The 27,460-nt window shown below is 42.6% G+C and overlaps 1 protein-coding gene across 2 annotated transcripts in view; it reads left to right on the plus strand.

The window, feature by feature from the left end:
• SYNE1 (spectrin repeat containing nuclear envelope protein 1) overlaps positions 1–27,460 on the plus strand; it is a 432,020-nt gene that overhangs the window by 225,087 nt on the left and 179,473 nt on the right. For both annotated transcript variants that reach the window (XM_054697946.1, XM_054697947.1), the window contains 14 exons: positions 1,602–1,745; positions 2,771–2,935; positions 6,295–6,612; positions 7,518–7,673; positions 8,409–8,579; positions 9,490–9,816; positions 11,682–11,834; positions 12,414–12,581; positions 13,915–14,091; positions 15,958–16,104; positions 19,185–19,310; positions 20,578–20,754; positions 21,724–21,989; positions 23,533–25,693. In XM_054697946.1, the coding sequence (XP_054553921.1) occupies positions 1,602–1,745; positions 2,771–2,935; positions 6,295–6,612; positions 7,518–7,673; positions 8,409–8,579; positions 9,490–9,816; positions 11,682–11,834; positions 12,414–12,581; positions 13,915–14,091; positions 15,958–16,104; positions 19,185–19,310; positions 20,578–20,754; positions 21,724–21,989; positions 23,533–25,693 (4,656 nt within the window). The remainder of the gene's footprint in view (positions 1–1,601; positions 1,746–2,770; positions 2,936–6,294; positions 6,613–7,517; positions 7,674–8,408; positions 8,580–9,489; positions 9,817–11,681; positions 11,835–12,413; positions 12,582–13,914; positions 14,092–15,957; positions 16,105–19,184; positions 19,311–20,577; positions 20,755–21,723; positions 21,990–23,532; positions 25,694–27,460) is intronic.

Below are 27,460 nucleotides of genomic sequence, written 5' to 3' on the forward strand. Positions count from 1 at the left end.
CATTTTTGTCATGAAACCACCACCTCCAAAGACTTACCTGGTTCTTCTCTGTTGTTCATGCCTCCATCATTTTAATTGAAGATATGCTTCCGACCTTTCCTCCTCTGGGGGTAAAGATGCTTAATTTTCTGTGTATCCTATACACTTGGCTCTCAGTCTAATGCAGGGCAAATGCTGAGCAGAAGTTTCTTGAATGAGTCCACAGTGGCCCTCTGTGGCCCATGCTAAGTCACTTAACATTTCTGGGTCTCATTTGTTCACCTGCAAATTAACAAATCGCAGTAAGCTAACTTGTAGAACTGTTGTAATGATGAATTAGCTAATTAATTAAATTATTCTTCTACTCCATAGCAGAATAGTCTCAATATTTATGAGAACTTGCTGTCTGCAGACAATGTGCCAGATTCTAGGTGAATAAAGCAGGCAAAGGCTGTAGGAACACGCACATTCATCCGTGCATGCTTGGATATATTGTCATCATCACTGGTGATGAGTTCCATGAAGAAGAGTGGTGTGCTGTGGGAGAGAATTATCTGGACAAGGCTGATCTAGATTGCTAGCGTCAGGGAACCGGACCATAAAGGCCTCCCTGAAACAACAGAAAAATAGACTTCATCCTAAGAAACATAGTGCAGAGAAATTACTGTGGGGAACAGGCGGGAAAGAGCATTCCAGATGGAAAAATAGCACGTTCAGAGGCTTTGAAGAGGACAAGAACTTGGCTCCATCTGGGAGGGAGGAGAAGTTTGTGTGTTGCTGGAGTGAAAATAAAAGGGGCGGGTGCTATGAGGGGATTGGTGGAGGTGGCGAGGACCCGATCAGACCATGTTAGCTAACCTGGGACTTTTCCACTGATTCTGACAGCCTTGGACAGAATATGAAATGTTTTAAACCAGGGAGTGACAGAATTCCTTTTACAAACCTGAAACCTTTTAGAGCTTGGACTGCCATGTGGAGTATTAAAAAAGGAGTGTGCAAGAATTGGCGTGCCTCGCCAGGTGCCAGAAAGTCCAAGGAAAGGTGATAACACATAGGTCAGGACACTCACAAGAGGCAGGAGGACACATGTCAGGATGTACTGAAGAGACAGGACTAACACGATTCCACCGTGAAGGTGGAATCCACTGTGAAGGTGGAATTAAAGGATGGTGAAGTCACAGGGATCTGAATTGACTGACTGGGTGGGAAATGATGCCAATAATTGTTGGAGAGAAGACTGAAGGAGAAGGGGACTTGGTGGGGGCTGGAAAATAGCAATGGAGTGCAGGTCAGGAGCCCATTTTGGGGCAAATGAAGTTTGAGATATTCAAGTCAATGGAAACCAGTATCTCAGAGAAAGTTCTGGGTCAGCTATTAAACACACATCCATAAATACACAATTTCAGATAGAGAGACACACACACAGGCATAGAATGGATAGATATCGCTAAATGATAGGTAGAAAGAGAAATGAAGACAGAAGAGGGGAGGGAAGGCAGGAAAGCGAGAAGGAGGATAATCTGAGCTCCTCACTGCACAAAGTTTCTTCATTGTAGAAGTGCCGTTGCTCTGATGCTGTGTCTAGTAACTCCTTTATTGATTTTTTTGTGTGTGTTCTCTAGTTATTAATCGAAGAGGTGCTAAGTCACAGCAGCTTGCTGGAGACCATAGAAGTCAAAGGGGCTGGCATGACAGAACACTATGTCACCCAGCTAGAATTCCAGGAGCTGCAGGAGCGCTACCGAGTGATCAAGGAACGGGCCAAGGTATGGCTGCCATGTGCCACCTCTGAAACTGGGTATATGAGCTGAGCTTATTTAAAGGCCCATTTATTCTGGGGAATGACAGACTTGTGAAAGCAGAAAAGGAAAAGATGCAAATCAAAAAACCCCAAATTGTTTGGATATGAACGTTACCGAAGGGAAATAATCTCCCATCAAAAATTTCTAGGTATTTACCAGCTTAAGAAAAATTTTGGACAGCTTCGTCATGTAGACTTATAAATGCCTTATTGAAGGCTGCTGATGACTGTTTCCCAAAGTAAAAAATAATCACTAATAATATTTATCATTGCCCTCTTAGGCTTCACAAGAAAACATAAATAACTTCTGAGAGTACATCGAATTTTACTGGACAAAGTACATGGAAAATTAAATTGACAGTGTGTTCTAATCCTCACTTAAATCACTGTATAAGAGTTTCAGTTTTCAGGCCCCCCTGTGGCACAAGGGGTTAAGTCTCAGCACTGTGAAGCTATCTCTACTGCAGCACATGTTCAATCCCTGGCCAGGGAGCTGACCCACATGGCACAGCAGACCTCTCCTGTCTCCCTGCTACTCCCCTCAGCAATGTATTTCAGTCAATCCACCTGTTCTGCTCCCCACTCTGTCTGTGGTGAATCCTCTCACCTTCCCTTCACTTCTGGCCTACACCCAGCTCTTGTATGCATAAATAAATATTTAGGAAAAAAAATTCAGCTTCATTAGCAAAAGTATATTTTTATGACAAGTAAATTGGATTATTTTTTGCTCTGCCCATGTTATACTTGATAAAGAACTCAGAGGTCAGGTAGTGAATTCAACAAAGTGATCTTAATACACCTTTTAATCTTGATATCATATGTTTATATACCTTGCATAAATCTTAAAGCTTTTTCTTCTAGAAAATCATTTGTACTGCAGTGGTTTAATAATTGTGCTTTTCTAAAGTTGCAAGAGTGAATTCTGATAGTACATTGATAGTGCATTCTGTAGAATATTCCTATCGTAATCATCTTAACTATCAACAACAGGAAGCAGTAACCAAGTCTGAAAAACAAGTTCGCCTGCACCAGGAATATCAGAGAGACCTACAGGCATTTGAAGTTTGGTTGGGGCAAGAACAAGAAAAACTTGACCGGTACTCAGTTCTGGAAGGAGATGCCCACACTCATGAAGCAACACTGCGGGATCTCCAGGTAAAGTCTACATTGTTTTAAAACAAAGGTATTTTCATTCAGATTGTACACTTACTCTTTCAAGCAACAGAAAGTGAATATGACCTTGAATCCTATAAAGAGCTGATACATATTAAGTGAGACCCTAGGAAAGGCTGATCTGGAACATTCTAAAGCAGTAGTATATGTCCATTGAGATCATTCCATCAATTTGGAATCAAGCAAGACTGGGATTTGAGGAATTCTTTCAGTGACTCAGGTGGCCTCTAATGGGAATAGCAAGGGGTCTAACTTACGCGGTTCCCTGGAGCCACCTGCCTGTTACTCGGTAAAGGATGTGGGGCAGCAGGAGCGAATACGATGTGACACTCCCTCCATGTCACAGTGGTGGCCCCATCTTGGGCTGGTTTCCGCCAAGACCTGCCACATAGCTGAGGACACAGGCCGAGGGTCAGAGACCTAGAAAGTGAGCAGTCTGTGGTTCAGGGTCAGGTGGGACAGTGAAGAAAAAGTGATCTAATGCGCTTATTCATTCACTCACTAGCATGTGTTGATGATCAAATAAAGTGCAGATGCCTGGCCAGCTACTTCGGGTAAAGATGACTAAAATATCATACCTGCCTTCAAGGAGTTTGTAATCTAATGAGAAACGCAGACCTATTGGTAAATCATTATGAATTGTGTGATAAGGAGAATAATAGAGTAGTGCAAGGGAATTTATGAGAACATCTAAGAGAGGCCCTTAATCTTCCCTGGAAAGATAGATAGGGGTCAGTGAGGTAACCCAGGAAGGGATCGTCAGACACACCAAGTCAAATGGAGAAAGGTCAGCAAGACCACTCCCAGTCTCACCAGCTGTGTTGGAACTCACATGCTGGGCCTGGTTTGCTTTGGCTCCAGATCGAGCATTTGACACACCTATAGCTTGCACGGGTGGACAAAGCAGAGACTGAGAGGTTAGCTGACATAAAATTCCTGGCAATTTCAGTTAGGTTTGGGAGCATGCAGGGTTGGGATCGGGAACCCTGCACCCTCATTCTGGCAGGATCTGACCCTGGTTAGCTTCAGAAAGGAGAGACGCTCTCTGATTCTATTTCCTCTGCATAGTTGGAAGGAGAGATGAAATAAGAGGGGAAAAATCTTATTGAGATGATGATCGCTTCAGAAAATAGATCGTAGACGTTAGGGTTCTAAGTTCATTGGTTGTAAAAGGAGCCCATCCATTCTCTTTGAAGTGTCTGTAGGGTACTCCGAGCTGCCAGGTTCAGCTAATGTAATTATTTTAGGAGAGCTGACTTTGTTTTCTCGAAATAACCCTCTTAGCACTTCACTCCAGTCCCTCTTGGCAAGTGCACCTGAGCTCTCTGGGCTTCCATGTGGGAATTGAGCCAGTAAGTTCCCCGTGACCCACAGGTGATGCTCTTATCCTGGTCAGAAGAAAATGTCTCACTTAAGGGACTACCAGTGTGGCCCCACACTAACTCCAATATCCCATTTCACCTACACTAACTTAATAGTATTATTTTAAGTTAAATATTCACTGTTGAAAAGGAGGGAAAATGCTGTGCTGGGAAAAGGTGGTGGGGAATAGTGACGTCCAACCGCATAGCAGAACATCAGGGTCCTGACGTCCTGACGTCCTTTAGGCATCTCTGTGGCATGGAACAGAGATTTTTAAAATATTGAACCATATTCATTTCAAGTAAAAACTTGAAATATGGGATATTTGCTAATCAAACTAATATAGTGATGATTTGTATCCCACAGGAAACGGTTATACATATGGAATAGGTGACATATTGGGGAAATTAATAACTCTGTAGATCAGAAGACTACAGTTAGATTTTCAGTCATGTTCCCTGTATTTTAAATAAAGTTTTTTTGGGACACAGCCACAACCATTCATGTCAATATCTTCTCTGGGTGCCTTAGTGCTGATCTTAGCAAATTAAAGTAGCCGCAGCAGAAGCTGTGTGACTCAGGAAACATAAAATATTTACTAGTGAACCCTGTTTGGAAAATACTAGTAATCCCTGAATTAAGGAAAAGCATCATACAAAATCCACTTTTGGGGCCTCCCCAGCCGGTTGAGCGCAGCGCTGTGAAGCTGTCCACAGCCTACGCAGCGCCGGTTTGATTCCCGGCCGGCTGCGGAGATACCCACATGGCGGGACAGACCTCTGCCGTCTCTCCTGCTGCTCCCCTCAGCAGTGCTTTCGGTCTGTCTGCCTGTTCTGTTCCCCACTCTGTCTCTGGTGAATCCTCTCACCCTCCCATGACTCTGGCCTATACTCCAGCTCTTGTATAAATAAATAAATAAAAATCTTCAAAATCTACTTTTAAAAAATCTTAGAATGACTGACCATTTTGATAAATATTTTTATCCTATGTTATTCTTCTTTTCCATTGACAGCATGTTCACCTAACATTTTAATTTATTTTTTTCACATTACATTTTAGTGACATCATCTTGAAGAAAAAATGCGTCTGTTACTTCAAGTCATATAAGATTGCTATTTTTATTGGTAAACATGGTCGTATACAAGTGATTTTCAAATGCATTTAAAGACTTTTTTTATAATGCTGCATTTTAGCTAAATATATTGGTGCTTTAAACTTTCCTGGTGAGACCTGTCCTGGTTCCTTTCAACTCTACATGATGAGATCAAGTAACAGCACGTTTCTTTTTCTAACATTAGAAAGACAATACTGTTTTGTCAATATCTTTGAGGATATGTGGTTTGTTCTCTATAAACATAGTGTATTCTTCTCAAGCCTTGGCTCATACTGAAATCATAGGGCAAATCTTTGGGGCTTATGCTTTGGTGGAGGAAACTGTATTGCACCTGGTGGGCAGGTGTGATGATTCAACCTCCCAGATTTGTAGTCTTCTGCCTCCCAAGAACAACTTGGCTTGTTACCACATCCCCAGAGTATAACTTTGCAAAGGATCCCTCCTTAGTAAAAGTGGGTCCATTGATCCCAAGTACAACACTGACCTTACTCAATGTCAAAGCAAAAAATCCTAGGACTTTTAAGCAGATTATGAGCCATAATAAGCCTGTTATTTTTCAAATAACAGCCCTTCAATCACGAGCGGTTTTGCCTCTAAGTTGAAAAGTCAAATTTCAGAAACTGTTTCTAGGATAAATGAGAAAAATATTATCATGTGTGTGTTGTGATTTTTTTAATCAGAGATATTTCTGAATCTTTCTCCTAAGCTGGGTAACAACATTCAGTACTAGGTACACATTTTTGTATGAGATGGAGTAAAATTCAAATGTGCAATTCACACTGATACAGTTGGCTTGGTGAGAAGTGATAACCTACCCAGGTATAAAATATGGATGAGATGTGACAGCCATATCTCCCCTATGCAGGAGCTGCAGGTGCGCTGTGCTGAAGGGCAGGCATTGCTGAATTCAGTGCTGCACAGCAGAGAGGAGGTGATACCATCTGGTATCCCGCAGACAGAGGATCGGGCTCTAGAATCTCTCCGGCAGGACTGGCAGGCTTACCAGCAGAGGCTCTCTGAGACCCGAACTCAATTCAACAATGTCGTGAACAAATTGAGACTAATGGAACAGAAGTTTCAGCAAGTAGATGAATGGCTGAAACTCCTGGAGGAGAAAGTGAGCCTCAGAACGGGATGTCAGTCTAACCGGGCAGCCAAGGAGATACAGCTACATCAGATGAAGGTACTGCTAGTGTGAATTCCCTGACTTGTCAAAATAGCTGAGATCATGCATAGTTTGTTTTATTAAAATAGTAACTTTGGTCAAGACTTAGATTTTGCAAGATCTTTTTCACTTGCCTACAAATTTAAAATAAAGCATGCCAGAGCATTTTCCTTGCAGCAGTGACTTCAGAGAATCCAAATTAGTCTTTGATAAAATATAATCTAATGAAATATTTTCTGTTTTCTTCCCTTAACTTATTACCTTGCTTTGTAAAGATACATGACTGCTACTGTTGCATTCATTTAAACTTCTGGTTCTGATATGAAGTTTTTCTAATATAATGCATTGAAAAAATAATTACCTTTATTCTAATTTTATACAGATTAAGTGCATGGGATGAAAATAATCCTTTACTCTTTGCTATTTCTTTTTATTGTCTCTTTTAAAATTTATCAAAGCGCAACAGAAGATGTAAAAATGTATGCATTCTTTTAAGAAAATTTTAATTAACTAAATTGTAAAATATGTAGAAAGTTATGTGACACATTTTCAAAATTATATCTCAGAATAAATATATTCTAAACATAATAAATTCTAACTCTAAATAAATATATTCCCAATCATTCCCTACTAAGATGATACATATATATATATATATATATATATATACAAAATCTTACTTTTTTCTTGAGCTGGTGTAATATATACAAAAAGTTTCCACATCAGAATAGTTTTTATCACATTGTTGTAATGCAGTTGTCATGATGGTTATATTTGATATATCTTTAAAATTATATTTCAGAAAAAATATCCTAAACATACATTAAATGATTTGCTTTTAAGAGCTAGCTATGTATATATATTTGCCTGGTCCAAGAATGCTTAAGGTTGAGCCTTCCCCTCCAATATTTACGTCATTTCAGAAGTGGCACGAGGAAGTGGCCGCCTACAGAGATGAAGTCGAGGAGGTGGGATCCCGCGCACAGGAGATCCTGGACGAGAGCCACGTGAGCGGCCACATGGGCTGCCAGGCCACGCAGCTGACCTCCAGATACCAGGCCCTTCTCCTCCAAGTGCTGGTGAGTGGGCTGCTCACTGCTCAGTCTGGGCAGCAGCAGTGGGAGCTGCACAGGACAGAGGAAAGACAACTCAAAGTGCAAGGATGAGGGGAGAGAGAGGAAGGGATGGGAAGGAGCAAGGGGTGGGGGAAGGGAGAGAAAGATAGAGGGAGGGAGGGAGAGAGGGAACCAGAGACACCGAGAGGGTCTCACACCTCAAGGAGTGCAGCCCCATTCCCAGGGCAGTCTCACATGTGTTGGGAATTGGGTTCAGGGAAGGTGGGCAAGTGTGAGCAGGAATGTACTGTTGGAGCTGTGTATTGGGGATGCTCGATAGTCTGGCACAAGCTAGGAGGCTCTGGGCTTTGCCTGGGGCATTCCATTGCTCCCCTGATCAGAGCATCCTGTTTCTAGTTCCTGTTTACACTTAACTTTCTGTCAAGGTGGTCTAGCTGGTTATGCCAATCTGGCCATAACGTCCACCTGCTGCTCTCAGCAGATTCTGGTGCTCCAGTATATCAGTCATACCAAGACTTTTGTCCTGGTGCGAGGACTTCTGCCTGATTATATTTCAGCTTGACCAGCAGGAACTCTGGGCACCAAAACAATATCTCCCCGAACAGGGGGGTTGAGGAAGCCACAGGACCCAATACCCTTTCTTCCATTAACTTCCAGGGAGGTGCCTAATGGCACTTAGCACAAATGGCGCTTGCCCCCGTCTTTACTTTACTGTTTGATTTTCTTTTTCTTTCAAAGGAACAAATAAAATTCTTGGAGGAAGAGATTCAGAGCTTGGAGGAATCAGAATTATCCCTAAGCACCTACTCGGATTGGTATAGCTCTACTCATAAAAACTTCAAGAATGTAGCTGCCAAAATTGATAAAGTAGATAAAACCATGATGGGGAAGAAAATGAAGACCCTGGAGGTAGGCATGCCTGCGTCTGGCTCGCCTCCCAGCCTCTTCCTGCAGTGGGCTGCTCCACTCCCTGCACAGGATGTGGGAGCACTGCTGTTTATTCCACAGGATTGACATCCTTTCATTCCAAAACTAGGTCATAAAGTTAGGAAGACCCAGAGCTGGCTTTTATTGATTTGTGATATCATATGAATGACTTAGATGTCACTGCTGCCAAAATTTTAATGACATTCCAATTTGACACTTAAATATTAAGAGGGAAAAAATCCTCACGTTGATGCCGCTGTGCAGTAACACTGAGGTCTTGGCCAGGTCTTTAAGAACATTGCTGAGCATGAGCGAGACATTAAATTCTTTTTTAAGTCTTTGATTTAGAAGTGATGTATTGATCAAGATTTTTTATTTTTATTCTATTTTTTTTAAAGATTTATTTATTTATTTATTTATTTATTTATTTATTTATTTATTTATTTGTTTGTTTATTTATACAAGCACTGGGTACAGTCAGAAGCATGGGAGGGTGAGAGAATTCACCAGAGCCAGAGCGGGGAGCAGAGCAGGCAGAAGGACCGAAGTACACTGCTGAGGGGAGCAGCGGGCGGCAGGAGAGGTCTGCACGCCATGTGGGACCCTCCTCCGGTGGCCAGGGAGCAGCCGGGGATTGAACAGGTGCTGCAGAGGCCACGGGCAGCTTTGCAACCCAGTGCTCAACCGCTGCGCCACCGGGGAGGCCCAGATCAAGATTTTTTAAAGCTCTATTGAAATAAAGAAAATTCCTGGCATGTTAAATTGGTTTAATACTTCAAAGATGTGTTTTCAGGAGAAATATATGGCCTTGAGAATGGGGCTTAGAAACCTTTTCTTTAGAAGGCAAAAAGTAAGACGACCTCGGTGTTGGCTTCCTACTTTCTCTTCTCAGGGTTTGCTCAAAGACATGGAGAAAGGCCACAGCTTACTGAAATCAGCCCGGGAGAAAGGAGAGCGAGCTCTTAAGTACTTGGAGGAGGGTGAGGCAGAGACATTAAGAAAAGAAATCCACGATCGCGTGGAGCAGTTGAAGGACCTGACCAGCACTGTCCGGAAAGAGCACACAGCCCTGGAGAAAGGCCTTTACCTAGCGAAGGAATTCTCGGATAAATACAAAGCGCTCGCTCAGTGGATAGCCGAGTACCAAGAAATCCTGCACAGCCCCGAAGAGCCCAAAATGGAGTTATATGAGAAAAAAGCTCAGTTATCTAAATACAAGGTAGTATGCGGTTACTTGCTGCCAAGTGCACAGGGGGGTCCTGCAGAGACTAAATGTGGGGGTGGTGGGATGGAGCATGAATTCTTGTGTGTGTCACCACTAGTGGATGATGGAAAACAGCCTTAACATCTTCTCTCTAGCAGTGGTGAGGTCGCAACAATTTCCTAGAGAAATCAGACGGCACCCCGAGAGGCGGAGAGAGATGTAATTGTCACACCGGCAGGCTCAGTGGGATCGCTCCCCAAAGGGCTGAGCACCCAAGAACAAAAATGGCAGGTTTTATACAATTTGTATGAGGAAACTTGCTGTCCCATCCACCACAGCATGAGCTTCCTTTATTGTTTGGGAAGGGGGTTCGAGGTAGTCATGGCTACCACTGTGAGCAAGCCGTGCAGCATGCCCAGAAACGTCTCCGCTCCAGCAAGCAACAGAATCAAAACGGTAGACTCCCCCAAACAGCAGGCTTGGGAAAGCAACAGAAACTAAGCTTCAGACTCCCCCAAGCAGCAGGCTTGGAACACTTCCTGCTTCAGTGAGGTTGTGGCTTTATTTGGCTGGAGACACCCCCTCGGATTTCCCTTCCAGCCAGGAGTCCTGGTGACCTGATATGCAAGGACTGTGTCCCTGTAAACAGATCGAGTCTCTGAGCATGACCCAAGCACAGAGCTCCTCCAGCTCCACCTCCCTGGTTGATCTCACCCCTGTGCATGTTACCGGTTTCATGCAGCATTCTCGTCAATTTTCAATACCCAAGGCCTATAAACTGGCCCATGGTCAACTGGAAATGAATTCTAATTAATTAACTAAGAAAATAAGTTGCAATGAACCAACTATAGCTCAATACCGTAGAAATTAATTTTTTGCAAATATGCATAATTGAATGGAACTTAGTGAAAGAGTCAGAGGAAGCACTGTATGATTTCATTCCTCTGGGAGATAAATGAAAGTAGTAAATAAAAAAAAAGAGAAACAGTCTTTCTAGCTATAAAAACAAACTAATGGTTACCAGAACAGAAAGGTGAGGGGGTGTGGGTGAATCTGGGAGGGGTCAGTTTTTCTGGAAGCTAGAACGCTGGCGATGAGCAGAGGGAGTAGATACAGATGTTGATTGATGAGGCTGTTCCCCTGCAGCCTGCATAACGTTACGGACTGATGTTCCTTCAATCCACCAACCAATCCATCCTTTTCAAAAAGAAAGCTAGTGATGTGGACCAAATTTTTAAAGCAGTTCTCAAAGCTTTTATGTGGAATCATCTGTATTTTACATTTGACCCAAATGACTTAGGGATGTAAGAATGACAGTGTGATTAATGGTTTATCCTCAGTTTTTCCTGTTGAAAGCTTGCTCCTCCTCTACTCAATAGGTCTGTTCCTATCCTTGGCTTTTCTGCCAAACCTGACAGTGTCTCTGAAGGTACGGTGTAGGAATCACATGTCTGTTTATATACCCTAGCCCTGTCCCAGCAGCTTTGCCACCTAGCTTCACATCTAGCACCAGCTGCAAACTAATTCCATGAATTAAATCAAAAGGTAACACCCCACTCCCTGCATTTAATGCCATATATTTTTTCTCCGCAGGAGTGAGTGGAAGCCAGGAATGTGAACCATATTCTTTTTAGCCCCATGTATTTCTTTTCCCTCCCTCCTGCTCCATATGCAAAAAGGCTACTGGAGATGTCCTTTTACTCTATTTCAAAACTGTATTAGCCATAAAAAAATCATTCTATTTGACGTTTCACACATACTGATTTATAAACTAGGTAGCAGAACTTTATGGTGATAGATCATCTCCTGCGACACACACAGACACATCCACCTTGGCCCCATACATGAACGGGCTCTTTTCTTGCTCTTTGTCGTTCAAGTCTCTTCAGCACATGGTGCTGTCCCATGAGCCCTCAGTCACGTCGGTGAGAGAGAAAGGGGAAGCGCTTCTGGAGCTGGTGCAGGATGTGACTTTAAAGGACAAAATAGATCAACTCGAGAGTGACTACCAGGGCCTCTGTGCAGCAGGAAAGGTAAGGAGGGCCAGAAATTTAACAAAGATGTGAAATTCATTTGCCCCCAAAGCGGTTCTGACTTTTCTCTCAAAACATATTCAAGACTAATATAATATAGCTCAGTATTTTCCCTTCTGATCAGCTGGGCACTTCAAGTGGTCAAATGATTGCATGCTTTTCTGTTCCTCATCATTTTCTTTTAAAAAAAAAAAGATTTATTTATTTATGCATGCAAGAGCTAGGGTGTAGGCCAGAGGTGCAGGGGGTAAGAGGATTCACCAGAGACAGAGTGGGGAGCAGAACAGGGGGATTGACTGAAATACACTGCTGAGGGGAGCAGTGGGCAAGACAGGAGAGGTCTGCTGCGCCATGTGGGTCAGCTCCCTGGCCAGGGATCTAACTCATGTTGCCATGGCTGGTGACAGCTTTATAGTCCTGAGTCTTAACACCATGAGCTACCAGAGAGGCCCCTTCTTCCTCATTTTCTGACATAAGGGGTTCCACCTGCCCCAGGAGTTGCCCTGGGTTTATAAAAATGTGAAACAATTTCGAGTAGATTTTTAGAAAGTCACCTGCAGTGGGTACGTGATTCCACAGGAGCACGTCTGCAGTCTCGAGGCAAAGGTCAAGGACCACGAAGATTACAACAGTGAGCTCCAGGAGGTGGAAAAGTGGCTGCTGCAGATGTCGGGCAGGCTGGTGGCACCTGACCTCATGGAGACCAGCAGCCTGGAGACCATCACACAGCAGCTGGCCCACCACAAGGTGCGTCTCACCCCGGAAGAGCTGGAGGACATGGGATGGCCTGTGTGCTGCATGCGTGTGGGTGTGCAATGCATGCCTGTGTGCACACTCAACCTCAATCATAATAATGTGCTTCGAGAATCAGGGCTTGAGTCTCGAAAAAGTCTGAGAAATGAGAACAGTGAAGTCAATGTTTAAGTGAATCCACTAGTTGAATCCCGGCATCAAGTTCTGACTATGTTTTAACATTTTCCCAGGTAAGAGTTTTTGATCACTGGTGGCCTCTCTACCACTTAGGGCCTCTGCACCTGTGTGTGCACATGGCCTCTCTATGCACCTGTGTGTTTGTGAGATTTGGATAAGGCTCTCTCTCCTGCATGACTGCCTTGAGACAATGGCCCACATCATGAGGTGGCCGGGACACCTAGGTAGCCATTGACTGATCTTGTGGCCATGGTCTGAGGTGTCCGGGAGTAGCTTGGAAATTACACCAAGCACCTGCATGGGAAGTTCTCCCTATACACATGGCCAACATTCTCCCCTCCTGTTCCCCATAAAATTGATCACCTTTTGTTCCCCTTGAATGCTGTTCCCCATAATGTTGATTACTCTTTGTCTCCCCCGGACCCTGTTCCTCCTGCCATTGTCACATAATCATGCTTGTTCATTACGGCTAATAAAAAGCACAAGGGCTGCTCACTGAGCAGCAGTCTTGCCTTGCAAACGTGCTCCATGACTCATCCCTCAGCGTGTTCCCAGGGACATGCTGGTGCATTCTTGACCACCAGAGATCACAAAATTTAATTTTATAGAGTCATTAATCAGAGATATTCTTTATTTTAGTAAAGTGCAGTCAAATTTAGGAAAGTGCAGCCAAATCCAGAAAGTCTGGATTCTAGCCATGTTCCCTCCTTCCTCACTCAGAGGACTTAGCTCTGTTCCTGCCCTGCAGGGGGCAATGATGCCAGCGCCGTCTCGTGGCTGGTGGGTTGTCACAGGGGAGAATGTGAGAGCATTTTGTAAACCACAAAGTGGTTTGAGCTATGGTGTATTTTTAGTAATTCTATGTACCACATGGGATATGGCAGATGGCCACCACATTTTTATGGACCAATTTCAGTGATCTTAATTTGAAACTGAATTTTAGTCGTTTGGTGATTGATATCTAGAGGTGTGTCTCAAGGGAGCCAGCTAATCTCTGCAGACTTCAGGGTTCCTATCTGTAGGAGAACATTTTTATTTAGCAAAATCTTCATTTAGCAGTTAAATTATTGATCCTCAACTTTCTGTCTGATCCATAGCTTAATTAAAAACTAAATATGAAATTGCATGAACGCCATGTTTTATCTTGTAGGCAATGATGGAAGAAATCGCAGGCTTTGAAGATCGTTTGAGCAATCTGAAAACTAAAGGTGACAATTTGGTCAGTCAGTGCGTGGACCACCTGCAAGCAAAGCTTAAGCAAAATGTGCAGGCGCACCTGCAGGGCACCAAGGACAGCTATTCGGCCATCTGCAGCACAGCTCAGCGGGTGAGTGCCGTGGAAAGTTTCTAGAATGGTAACAAATGGGAGAAAGATTGTGCAACATAGAGGTTTTTAAAAATAGTAAGGGCGCTTCAGAGTTTGGTGTGTGTTCAGATAAGAACTGGAGGATTGATTTCACAGTCTCTGTTAACACAGAACTAGACTAGCATAGTTTATATTTGATTGATGTGAGGAAGCAGTACATTTCAGACATTCAGTGTTACCCAACCCCTTTATCTCAATTGATTATGAAAATTTTAAAAAATTATCTGATTTTTATTTGTACCACTATCCTTTCCAATCTGCCATTTGTTCCATAAAGCCAAATAAGTTTATTTAATTTCACAATAATTATTTTCTCTTTAACTCTGTGCAACCTAGATTCTTTCCACCATGTAAATCAATATTTTTATGCACTCTATAGAAATTGAGAAAAGCAACAGCACAGGTTTTGAGTGGATAAGAGTTGCCCTTTTAACAAAAATTGAGCAAAATCAGTGAGTTTCTTTTTATTATTTTAGAATTTTTAAGTGACATTGAAAAAGCCCATGTATTTATGTTACTGGGCTAGCCAGGAAGGACTGGAGATGCACATGTGACTTGGGGAGAATGTTGTGTGTTTATCATGATAATAAAAAATATGCTGAGTATCATTAGTTAACTCCCTAGACTTGGGAAACTCAGTGTCTATAGAATATTTGTTCAAGAAGCTGAAAAGAAAGAGGGATAAAGGCATCTAACAAAAATTGCAAATGATGACAAGGGGGGAAAGTGAAGGAGGCTACAAACGGGATTGTTGAGGAGCCCATGGGCTTCTTCATTCAAGAGATAATTACTCAACACTGGCCTTGTTGGGTTATTTCCTCGGGCTTTTGAAATACAGCTTACTTTTTTTTTGTCATCGCTGCTAATTGTTAAAAAAAAAAAAAACACAAATGATTTGATAGTAAATTTTTTACAAAGAAGATGAAACTATAAGCACAGTAGGAACCTCATAATTCAGGTTTTTAAAAATGATGAAGAACAAAAAAGCTCTGCTTGGAGTAGGAATAAATAGAGGCTAGTCCCAATGCAAGTTGAAAATGATAAATTTAACCGATTACAGAAAAAAACATAATTCAGTTATTCTGTTGTCTCAATAATGAAAGTCAAAATAATCTTATTTACTTCTTCATTGTTTTAATAGACTATTTTGCTAAGAAAACATAATTGGCTTATTTCACCTTCATTTTTAAGAAGAAACATTAAAGTCTCAATATATCTTAATGGATAAAATGTAAAAATAGTTGACTGGTTGAAGATTAGTTGAATAGACAAATCAAAAAATGTTTGGATTATTCTAGATTATCTTGGGACATAGTCTCTAAAATGAAATGAGGGCATCAACCGTTCTTCTCCCTTAGGTGTTCAGCTCAAATTTGACCCTACTCCCCCTAACGGAGAAGCATTTCAGTTAGAGAAATCTTCATAGTTATTGTTTCATAATATGCTGTTTTATTTCTACTTTAGGTTTCCAGCTTAAGCAAAAAGTGAAATATTAGTGTCAAAAGGGGGAAAAGCTGCAAAAACTCTGATTTGATCTTTTACTCCAAAGATTTTATGTATGATGACACATTTCTAGTAACATGAACCTCCTACCCAAATAGGATATTATGTTGTAGGTTGTGGGTCAAGAGTTATAAACTGGGAGATCCGCTGCGCCTTGCAATATTTTGGAACATTTTTATAATCTCCTTAGATATGTTTGCAGGGCAGGGTAGTGGGGAGGGGGTATTTAACTGCACGCAGGGGCCTGTTTCCTTGGACTCCAGTGATCTGGATTACAGAGAGATAAAACAGCTTCGTAACCACAACGGGATTGTTTTGTCTCAGGTGTACCAGAGTTTGGAACATGAACTTCAGAAGCATGTCAGCCGGCAAGACACCCTGCAGCAGTGCCAAGCGTGGCTTTCTGCTGTCCAACCCGATTTAAAGCCCAGCCCGCACCCACCTCTTAGCAGGGCAGAAGCGGTGAAGCAGGTGAGAGTTGATTCAGCCCACCCTCAGTGAGCGCATGCTCAGTGCCGATCACGTGCTGGCCCCTGGGAAAGACGAGTGGGCCTCAGGTCTCAGCCTGATGAAGTTGAGTCCACCTTCTGGTCAGGGAGACAGACGTGGTCCTGGGGGATGACCTGGGGGACAGGCAGAGAGTGATGTGGCAGCCAGCCAGGATGTCAGCTCAGTGGGGTGTCTCTGAGCTTCCATGTTCTGAAATGTAAATTGATGATGATAAGTATCCTTTGTGAAAGTTGTAAAGAAATTCCAATCTCACATACATCACGATGTAATGGTTTTTGAACAGAAAACCTTTTATTCTTCCCCCTATCCCGGTATTTTGCTTTTGGGGGGCAAAGAGCAAGGTGCTTAAAAAATAATGAAAGTCACCTCTGGCATTTAAATTTAGCATCCACATGCTTAAAATACTGTTGCTGCCACAAATAGAAGAAATGAAGAATTCTTCTTCTTCTTTTTCTTCTTCTTCTGATGATGATGATGGCAGCATCGGTTCACAACTCTGTGTGTGATTCAAAAGCAGAGGACCGCACCCCCTCAGACAATGCCACTGCATCACCCCCGCTACCAGGGCATCCTCAGCCCTCACCTTAGTCCCTTGGGCCTCCTCCCTTTTAGTTCACCTCCCACTCCCCATCTTGACGCCTCATTTCCACAGTCAGATTTCTGGAGTTTGTTATGGGTTTGGTTTTTTCTGACCCTTTGTTTTGTTTCTCTATATGCCACACATAAATGAGATCATCCAATTTTCTGCTTTCTTTCTAACTTATTCCACTTAGCGTTGTCCCCTCCAGTTCCATCATGCAGTTGAAAATGGAAAAAGCTTATCTTTTTTACAGCTGAGTAGTATTCCACAGTGAATATGTACAACATCTTTCTAACCCACTCCCCTGTCCTTGGGCACATAGGTTGTTTCCAAAACTTGGCTGCATAAATAGTGTTTCAGTGAACATAGCAGATGTCCTTTGAATTAGTGGTTTTGCATTCTCTGGGTAGATACCCAAGAGTGGAATCGCTGTGCCATAGGGTAGACCTCTTTTTAATCTTTGAGAAACCTCCACATGGTTTCCATAGGGGCTGCGCCTCTCCCCACTCCCACCCACAGTGCACGATGGTTCATTGAGGAGATTTTTGTACTGAGCAGTTCTGTGCCGTGCAGAAACGTTTTAGAGGAATTGGTTGTAAAGGTCATTGCTGCTAGATAGGAAGCAGCAATGTTAAACAGATAACTCCTTTTTTAAAACACAAGCTGAGATTAACATAATGTACTTGCTCATTTCATCCACGTAGAGAAAATGTCCTGTCCATTTGCCTCCAAAGAACTCTTTCTGATTTCTGTGATTTACATTAGTTCTCGTGAAGAGTTTCACAAAAGTGAAACCCAATAAAGAATAGGATGGGGACAATGGAAACTGTTTCTCCTTGAATCAAGAGCAGTGGATTCACATTGTCTGTGTCAAATGTTTTCATCTGACCAGGAGCAACGTTCTGAATGAGTCCTTGTCCTGTAGATATTTCTTGCAGATGACTTTATTTAGAATTGCCCAAATGTGAGCTTGATTCTTCGCCTTTGTTATAAAAAAATGAATTAAAAGTTAGAGGAAGAAAAATAACATTAATCCCCATGACCTTTTGCTAGCACAGAAGGTCTTCTACACCTTTCTCACCTGGCTGTGGTTGTAGGAGGACATTGTCCCCCCTCAGGGTCCAGACTAGGTGATTGCAAGGTTACGTGGTTGTGCACTTCCATTCAGTATCCCCGAATGGTCTGGCCTCTTTAGAAAGTAGACAGGGAAGAATTTTAATGGGACCACAGCGGTTCTCAATGGGGGCTCGTGAGTGGAGATGGTGCCTTTGCCCTTAGCAATGCCTGACATTCAACAATGCCTGAAGATATTTTTGGTTACCCCAAATGGGACTGGTGGGGTGCAACAGGCATTGACCAGGGAAAGGCCAGGATGCAGCTAATCAGCCTGCAATGCACGAAGGCAACCCCACTGCAAAGAATTATTTGGCTTCAAATATCCAGGTGCTGAGGCTAAGGAGCTCTGAAATAGAGGCATCAACCCCACAAAGATGGGTGTGTGGTCATTCCCTCTGAGGTCCTCCAGGATTTGGCCCCTGACTGCCTCCTTGACCTCTGCTCCTTCCTGAAACACCTGCTCCAGCCACAGGGCTTTGATTTGCTGTTCCCACCCCCACCCTGCCCTGCCTGGAATGTTCTTACCCTGGCAGAACTTGCCTTCTCCCTGAATTCAAGGCTAGTCCTCAGAGAGGTCATAGAGGTCATAGAGGTCACACGCTTCCCAAGGTAATGGCTTGTCTTCATCACACTCTGCTACGTGGTGTTCATCACCACAGACACAGCATTGCATGTTTGTTTATCTTGGGAAAAACTGTCTCTCTCCTAGGACTGTGAGGACCTGGGGAACCAGGGTTTTGTCGTGGGGTCTGCTTTATGGCCAGTATCTAAAACAGCCTGCATAGTAGACTCTGAGTAGCTGCAAAGAAACACGTTGCTCTGTATTTCTGTGTATAGATTAAGAATCCCCCTTAAGACCTTTCTTGGGCTTATGGAAAGGAAGCACCATTATAAGACTTTCTGCAAAGAATGAGGCCAGTCTATTGCATGTTTACTACTCTCCAGGGTTGCCTGCAGTCCTAATGGTCTTTCCTTTGTCTTTGAACATGCACAAACCTATTAAGAAGCAACCAGAGTAGGCTAGAGTGTCTTTCTCTGAAATGAAAAACAAGCAAGAATGTGGCAGAGGCTCTGGGAAGATTGTAGAAGTTTCTTGGGTGTTCCCCTTCTCCAAACCAGACTACTCTCATTACCATGAGATCCAGCTGGGGGACAGATGGACCCCAGTCCATGTGTTTTGAATTCTTTCCTATGAGTCACTAATATACATCCTTTATAACAATGGTGAAAATACCATGCATAGCAAAATTGTTTTTGAAATTTCAACAAAACATTACAAATGGTACAGATAGTAGCCATCTACATTCGCCTTTTTCTCTCTGACAGCTGTGAATTATTTTTCCAGGTCAAACACTTCAGAGCTTTGCAGGAGCAGGCAAGGACCTACTTAGATCTCCTTTGTTCCATGTGTGACTTGTCAAACCCTTCAGTGAAAACCACAGCAAAGGACATTCAACAAACAGAGCAAATGGTAAGAAAAAAAAAAAGAAAAATGAAATCACATCTGGATTTGTCAGCTTTATTATATTCTCTTGCTTGGACGTTACTTGTGAGATTTTAAGAAAATATCTCCTGGGATGATTCTTGCTATAATGTTTCCATGGTCGTTTGGGCACAGTGTGATTTTTTTAATGTACATTAAAATTTGAAAAACAAGCAAAAATAAATGAAGTGAGGCAATGAGTTAGCAGTACCTCTCCACAGTGACAGGTGGCAGCGTGGGGCCCTTAAATTTGCCACTTCTGCCTTAAACTCTTAAATGCAACATGTTCAAAGGAAAAATAAGACATGGTTTTGGTATTTAATTAATTACTCACAGAATAGTAAAGTTATCCAAATAAAAAATGTCTTAAAATAATGTATGTTTTTCAGTTTCATATTATCCAAACAAGTCTTTCCACAAATGGTACGAAGAAATGTTACTTCATATATTTTTAACAAAAATGACCTGGTAAAATAAATGGTCTGGCTTCCGCATCCAGTGAAACAGACCTAAAGTATATCTAAAACCTTAATAACTCCGTGTCTTATAAACAGTATCAACAAATGTGCAATGGAGAAAAATATATCTTTCCTAGTTAATTCAAAGTCAAACAGATGTGGCAGATGTGCCAGCCTAAACACCCGAGTCAAATAACCATCAGAGCAGCTTTTTTTTTTTTTTTTTAAGATTTATATATTTATGCATACAAGAACTGGGGTACAAGCCAGAGGTGTGGGGAGTGAAGAATTCACCAGAGACAGAGTGGGGAGCAGAACAGGCAGACTGACTGAAATCCACTGCTGAGGGGAGCAGCAGGGAGACAGGAGAGGTCTGCTGTGCCGTGTGGGTCAGCTCCCTGGCTGGGGATCGGACTCATGCTGCAGAGGCTGCAGATAGCTTCACAGCGCTGTGCTTAACCCCTTGCGCCACCAGGGATGCCCCCGTCAGGGCAGCTTTTGACCTAAGGAATTGTTAAAACTCTGTGAGTGTCACACCACTTATTGAAATCATCTGGCATGGCTTAAACATTCACGTCTTTAGACAACCTAAATATCAAAAGAGCCTCTACTCTTCTCAAGCACATAATTTTTTTTGGGGTTCATCCCTGAGCACATAGGCCTGTGATCATGTGTATTGCCCATGTGTGCACGTGTGTGCCCATGTGCCAGCCTGGGGCTTTGGGCAGGTGGAAGAGCCCTGGAGCGTACAAGTCTCTGTCTGTTGTGCCTCACCTTTGCCCCTGTGTTCTCTCGAGATTGAGCAAAGGCTTGCCCAGGCACAGAACGTAACTCAGGGCTGGGAAGAAATCAAGCACATGAAGGCAGAGCTTTGGATTTACCTCCAGGATGCCGATCAGCAACTGCAGAATATGAAGAGGAGGCACTCAGAACTGGAGCTTAACATTGCCCAGAACATGGTTTCCCAAGTCAAGGTAGGATTTAGGGGTTCTCCAGAGAAGATAAGGAAGGTCAAGACAGGTGTGGGTGTCAATCCTGAAACTTCAGCACCGCTCTTTAGGGAAAAGGGGAAAATCAGAACAACTTTTATTTCATGCCAGGAAGGGACAAACCAGAAAGTAAGCTTTCAAATACTCTCTTAGAGCTTCCATTGGCCACCTGTATCAAAGAACATTCACTCTGTAGTTTATTCCTAAACAGAACAGCTGTGCTTTATCCGACAGAGCCAGAAGACTTTGCCACTAACACAAAGTCTAATTATTTGTTCATTTTTCATCACTTTATGGTTCAAGCTGTAGAATTCAAAATGTACCAGTTAATTAAATATATTTAACATAATACTTTAAATATAATTAATTTAAAGTGTAGTAAAATATACTTTATGTTATAAATAATATAATTCATACTTGAAATTTAACAGAAAATTATTAGGAGTAAGTGAATTGATTGGAAACTGTACCAGCATTTTCACAAACTTTAAGATTCATTTTTTTCTTTTTGTTAGTGAGCCACTTATGTTTTGTACTGAAATGTTGTTTGCCTATGCAAAAAAAAAATAGAAAAAATAGAATAAAGATGACATACATTGGCTATTTTCTTTCAATAACATGAGGTTTCAAATTTTGTAGGAAATGAAGACTGTCCTTTAAGATAAAACATTAACTTTTTTCCTTAGTGACTATATCATTGTTCCACATTTATCAGCTTTTCTTTATTCTTTTCAAAGTAGCACAGTAAAGGAAGATGCCACCGTTATGTTTGTTTCTTATGCACGTGGACATGTGTAGTCATGGAGGTGTGATGACGGCTACATCTCTGTGCCTCGTGAGCCACTTGTTACACACTCTTCAGTTAAAGTGCTTAGAGGTCTTTGATCTGTGCCGCATCCATCGTTATTTGGGGGTTCAGCTCATGCTATTTAATTTACCGTTGTTATCTTGTAGGATTTTGTCAAGAAACTAGAGTGCCAGCAGGCATCAGTGGGTGCTCTCACACAAAAGGTGAATAAGTTAACCAAGAAGCAAGAATCTCCTGAGCACAAGGAAATAAGTCACCTGAATGAGCAGTGGGAGGACCTGCATCTCCAGTACACCACCCTGTGCTTGCAGAGGGAAGAGGATCTTCAGAGGACAAGAGACTACCATGCCTGTATGAATGTCGTCGAAGGTTTTTTAGAGAAATTCACAACGGAGTGGGATAACTTGGCCAGGTAACAGCAATTCTCTAGTGTGTCGCCAAAATGCTAAGCCACAAATATTGAATTTGTATAAAAATTTAAGAAGCTTTATATTTTTAGCATTGCTTGTCTTCCTTATTAATATTGAGCGGACATTATTCAGGATCTGATGATGTCATATGGATATCATGCCGTGGTTTTCCTTGATCAATATTAATTTATCCTGTGGGTAAAAAGGAAAGATTTGAAAACACCCATTTTGTTCTACAACCTCAAAGAGCATTCCAAAGATTGACTCTATGACATCAAAGAATATCACAGAAATATTTCTAGTTTTGCTTACCAGTTATGGAACTGTCATCTGTGAATTCAAAGAAATGAATATTTGTGGATCTTTATGTTTTGGAGGTTTCTTATCAACTCTGTAAACTACATTCTTTATCATTTACTCAAGTTTTGTCTAGTACAGTGGTATTCTAGAAATTGGGTAGATAACAATTCAAATTCAGTTAAAGCAAGTCCTTTATGAATCTGTAGTACGTGGACCCTCTTAACGTTTTCTTTGAAAAATAAAGGTCTCCCAGCTGCCCCCCAGTACTCTTCCTGCTACCTCCCTCCACACACTCCATCATCATATGGAAATCTTTCTACATTTATGATCACTATCTTAGTCAAAACCTGCACTACCTTTACTCAGATTTTTAATTTCATTATTCTAGAAGATTTTTGGAGGAAGTACAATACTTTCTGATTGATTTACACTACCTTTCCTTGATGCTCAACATTTTGCTAGTCTTCAGGGTAATTCCAGTCAGTATCAGCCCAAACCCATATTTCTAGCTACATTGGGCAACCCCATCTGGGTGACCAATAAGCACCTTTCTTTGTTTGTCTGTGTCAAACAAACTCATCCTGCTGCCTCTTAGCCCTGTTCCTCTGACTTTAGGACTGATTGTTTTGTAAGTAAAAGAGACTATAATATTCCATGTTGTTATGAGTGTATTGTAGACCAAGGGATGATGAAAGTTCTTTGCACTCACACCTATTTTAAAGGTAAACCAAACTTATCTGTTAGGAAAACTGGCTGTCTAATGGATTGTACTCTGTAGCACTGTGTTGTTTACTGGAGCTTCTGCCCGTAGGAAAGAACAGAAACCATAGATCACCCAGTAGTTTCTTTAAGCACTATTTTCAAGAGTATAATAATTTGGTGCTTCTCAATATTTAGTATTTCTACAAATCACCCAGGAATCTCATTAATATCCAGATTCTGCTCAATTAATAAGAGTAGAGGAAGCTAGACACACATATCAGATGTGATTAGAGGACAGCATTCACCAGAAGAATAGAGGAGAAATATCAAGACAGTCTGATTTAGTTCACTTCCAATATAGAAATATATGGGTTTTGTATTCCATAATAATCATAGCATCTCTGCCAATAAGCCATGAATGGAGCAATTTACAATGATCTAAATTAGAGAAAATGGTGGGGCATAATTTACATGGTATGAACAAACATTGATCTGGACTAACTAAAATCATTTGCTTTTATTATGTCTTTCAATATATCTCAGAACCGACGCAGAGAGCACAGCTACCCACCTGGAGGCACTGAAAACGTTAGCGTTGGCCTTGCAGGAGAGAAAGCAGGCTGTTGAAGATCTGAAGGCTCAAAAGCAAAAAATGATAGAGCACCTGAACCTAGATGACAAAGAGTTAGTCAAAGAACAAACACATCACCTTGAACAACGTTGGTTTCAGCTTGAGGACCTGGTTCAACGGAAAATCCAAGTGTCGGTCACCAATCTGGAGGAGTTAAACGTGGTGCGGTCGAGATTTCAGGAGCTGATGGAGTGGGCTGAAGAGCAGCAGCCCAACATTGCTGAGGCCCTTCAACAGAGCCCCCCGCCAGATATGGCTCAGAACCTCCTCATGGACCACCTCACCATTTGCAGTGAACTGGAGGCCAAACAGATGCTCCTGAAGTCACTCACAAAGGATGCTGACAGGGTGATGGCTGACCTGGGGCTCAACGAGCGGCGGGTGATCCAGAAGGCTCTGTCTGAGGCACAAAAGCACGTGAACTGCCTTAGTGACTTAGTGGGCCAGAGACGTAAGTACTTAAACAAGGCCTTGTCTGAGAAAACCCAGTTCCTCATGGCAGTGTTCCAGGCGACCAGTCAAATCCAGCAGCATGAGCGAAAGATGATGTTCCGTGAGCACATCTGCCTGTTACCAGACGATGTGAGCAAACAAGTGAAAACGTGTAAGAGCGCACAGGCCAGCCTCAAGACCTACCAAAATGAAGTCACGGGACTCTGGGCCCAGGGCCGGGAGTTAATGAAGGGAGTCACTGAGCAGGAAAAGGGGGAGGTGCTGAGCAAGCTTCAGGAACTGCAGAGTGTCTATGATGCTGTTTTACAAAAGTGTAGCCACCGGCTGCAAGAACTTGAGAAAAATTTAGTTTCTAGGAAGCATTTTAAGGAAGATTTCGATAAAGCATGTCACTGGCTAAAGCAAGCAGATATTGTTACATTTCCTGAAATCAACCTAATGAATGAGAGTTCTGAGCTTCATACCCAACTGGCCAAATACCAACATATTCTTGAACAATCTCCAGAATATGAAAATCTCCTCCTCACGCTACAGAGAACAGGGCAGGCCCTCTTACCATCGCTGAGTGAAGTTGACCATTCCTACCTCCATGAAAAACTCCACGCCCTGCCCCAGCAATTCAATGTCATCGTTGCCTTGGCCAAAGACAAGTTCTATAAAGTCCAGGAAGCCATCCTTGCTCGGAAAGAATACGCTTCCTTGATCGAGTTGACCACTCAGTCTCTGAGTGAACTCGAAGACCAGTTCTTGAAGATGAGCAAGGTTCCTGCCAATCTGCTGGTGGAAGAGGCTGTGTCTCTGCAGGACGACTGCAGAGCCCTCCTGGGAGAGGTGGTTGGCCTGGGGGAAGCGGTGGATGAGCTGAACCAGAAGAAAGAAGGTTTTCGCAGCACGGGGCAGCCTTGGCATCCAGACCAGATGCTCCACCTGGTCACCTTGTACCACAGGCTCAAGAGACAGACTGAGCAAAGGGTTGGCTTATTGGAAGACATGACCAGCGCTTATCAGGAACACAAAAAGATGTGCGACCAACTGCAGACACAGCTGGAAGCCGTGAAGACAGAGCAGTCCAAACTCAATGAAGAGACACTCCCTGCAGAGGAGAAGCTCAAGATGTACCACGCCCTGGCAGGAAGCCTTCAGGACTCGGGCATTCTACTGAAACGCGTGACCGTGCATCTGGAAGACCTGGTTCCACACCTCGATCCCTCGGCTTACGAGAAAGCCAAGCATCAGATCCAGTCCTGGCAGGAGGAGCTGAAGCTGCTGACCTCTGCCATCGGCGAGACGGTGGCCGAGTGCGAGGGCCGTATGGTGCAGAGCATCGACTTCCAGACAGAGATGAGTCGCTCGCTGGATTGGCTGCGCGGCGTGAAGGCCGAGCTGAGGGGGCTGCTGTGCCTGGACCTGAGCCTGCAGGACATCCAGGAGGAGATCAGGAAGATCCAGATCCATCAGGAAGAGGTCCAGTCCAGCCTGAGGATAATGAACGCACTGAGTAACAAGGAGAAGGAGAAATTCACCAAAGCCAAGGAGCTCATCTCTGCTGACTTACAGCACACTATGGCCGAGCTCGCGGAGCTTGAGGGAGACATCCAGGAGGCGCTACGCTCCAGGCAGGTCGGTAGACCCAGGCTTGGCTTTGCCCCCCTCTCTTATTGGTAAACATTTGTGTGAGAAATTTTTCTCTTTTTGGTTAGAATTGCTTCCTTAAATAATTCTTTTTTTTTTTTATACTCTATATGGTCACTTCTCACAATGGCATAAAAGGATGTTTTTATTGTTTAGGGATGTGGTATTCACTTGATGTCATTTCCATTTTGATTTTGCCTTGTCTGTAGTACAGGAATATGTCAGCCCTCCCTCACCTTTAGGAGACATTTATTATAATAAATGATAGTACTCATCATGAAGCCGCATCTTACCATGTCAATAATTAATTAATTAACGATGAATAATGAGCGATGCCTTTTTTAAAGTGTGAAACCTGCATTTCGATGGTTAGCATTGGACCAAGATTCTCTGAATGGAGTCTCTTTAGTTTCAGATTCTTAGCATAGGTATGAGGTAGCACCCAACAAATCTTAATTATCACTCAATCAACAAAACTACTTTCACATGAAGATTTATACCCAATAATGAAACTTTCTTTAAGTTTACTATGTAGGCAAAATCCTAATATCCTTCATTATGTTAAATTCTGATTTCTTAAACTAGAGCCTACTCAGTCTGTTTTTATTTTTTATGTTCAATCAAGGCCATTGTTTTAAAAATCTTTAAATAATTTCCTGGCAGCTATAGAGAAAAAGTAGATAACCTAGAGTTTTGAGTTGGGGCAGAAATTAGCTGCTATTTTCGTTCTTGAAAAAATACCTGCTGGGCCTCCCTGGTGGTGCAGCCATTTGAGCGCAGCACTCTGAAGCTGTCCGCAGCCTCTGCAGCGCAGGTTTGATCTCTGGCCAGCCAGGGAGATGCCCACATGGAGCAGCAGACCTCTCCTGTCTCGCCCACTGCTCCCCTCAGCAGTGTATTTTGATCAGTCTGCCTCTTCTGCTCCCCACTCTGTCTCTGGTGAATCCCTCACCCTCCATGCCTCTGGCCTGTACCCCAGCTCTTATATAAAAATAAATCTTTAAAAAATAAAAGAAAGAAAGAAAGAAAGAAAGAAAGAAAGAAAGAAAGAAAGAAAGAAAGAAAGAAAGAAAGAAAGAAAGAAAGAAAGAAAGAAAGAAAGAGAAAAAATACCTGTGATGTTAGCTTGTTTCTGTTGATTTGGTGGCTTTTGAACTAAAATCTTGAATCCATCGAGGTCTCCCTGTTCTGCACTTTGTAAACTTATTGGTTGTCTTGGTCCAGATTCCTGAGGGTTGAGGTTCTGGGGGCATTTTTAATCTTCTCCACTGATCCTTCCTGTTGCCATCCTCATTCTTTTCTTACCCCTGCTGGTCGTACATGTCCTTTCTCTGCCTCTTCTCTGCATTGTAGCTTGCACAACAGCGGGTTGCCCAGTCATTGCTGCCAGTTAGTGTTTTGCTTCCTTCTGATGTGAATGGACTTCATCAGCTTTCCAGCCTTGAACTGTAATATTTTGTCTTTCTTTGAGACTTCTGGGCTACCATTTCACTACCAGAAATTGCTATTTGGTCTGCTGAACGCCCCTTTGGGAGTTTGATGGTATTATAATCTTTCTCCTCCCTCAGGTTTGTTGAGTGATAATTGACAAAACTATAAGATATTTAATGTCTGCAAAGGGATAGTTTGATATACTTCACATTGTGAAAATAGTCCCCACATTGAGTTAATTAACATCCTTCACTGCACATATTTACCTTTTTTATGTGAGCACTTCATCTCTGCTTTCTTAGCAAAATTTCAATTATATAGGAG

The sequence above is a fragment of the Talpa occidentalis genome, unplaced genomic scaffold, assembly GCF_014898055.3.
Source record: "Talpa occidentalis isolate TD23 unplaced genomic scaffold, MPIMG_talOcc4v2.1 talOcc4.2, whole genome shotgun sequence".
In the NCBI taxonomy this organism is placed as follows: domain Eukaryota; kingdom Metazoa; phylum Chordata; class Mammalia; order Eulipotyphla; family Talpidae; genus Talpa; species Talpa occidentalis.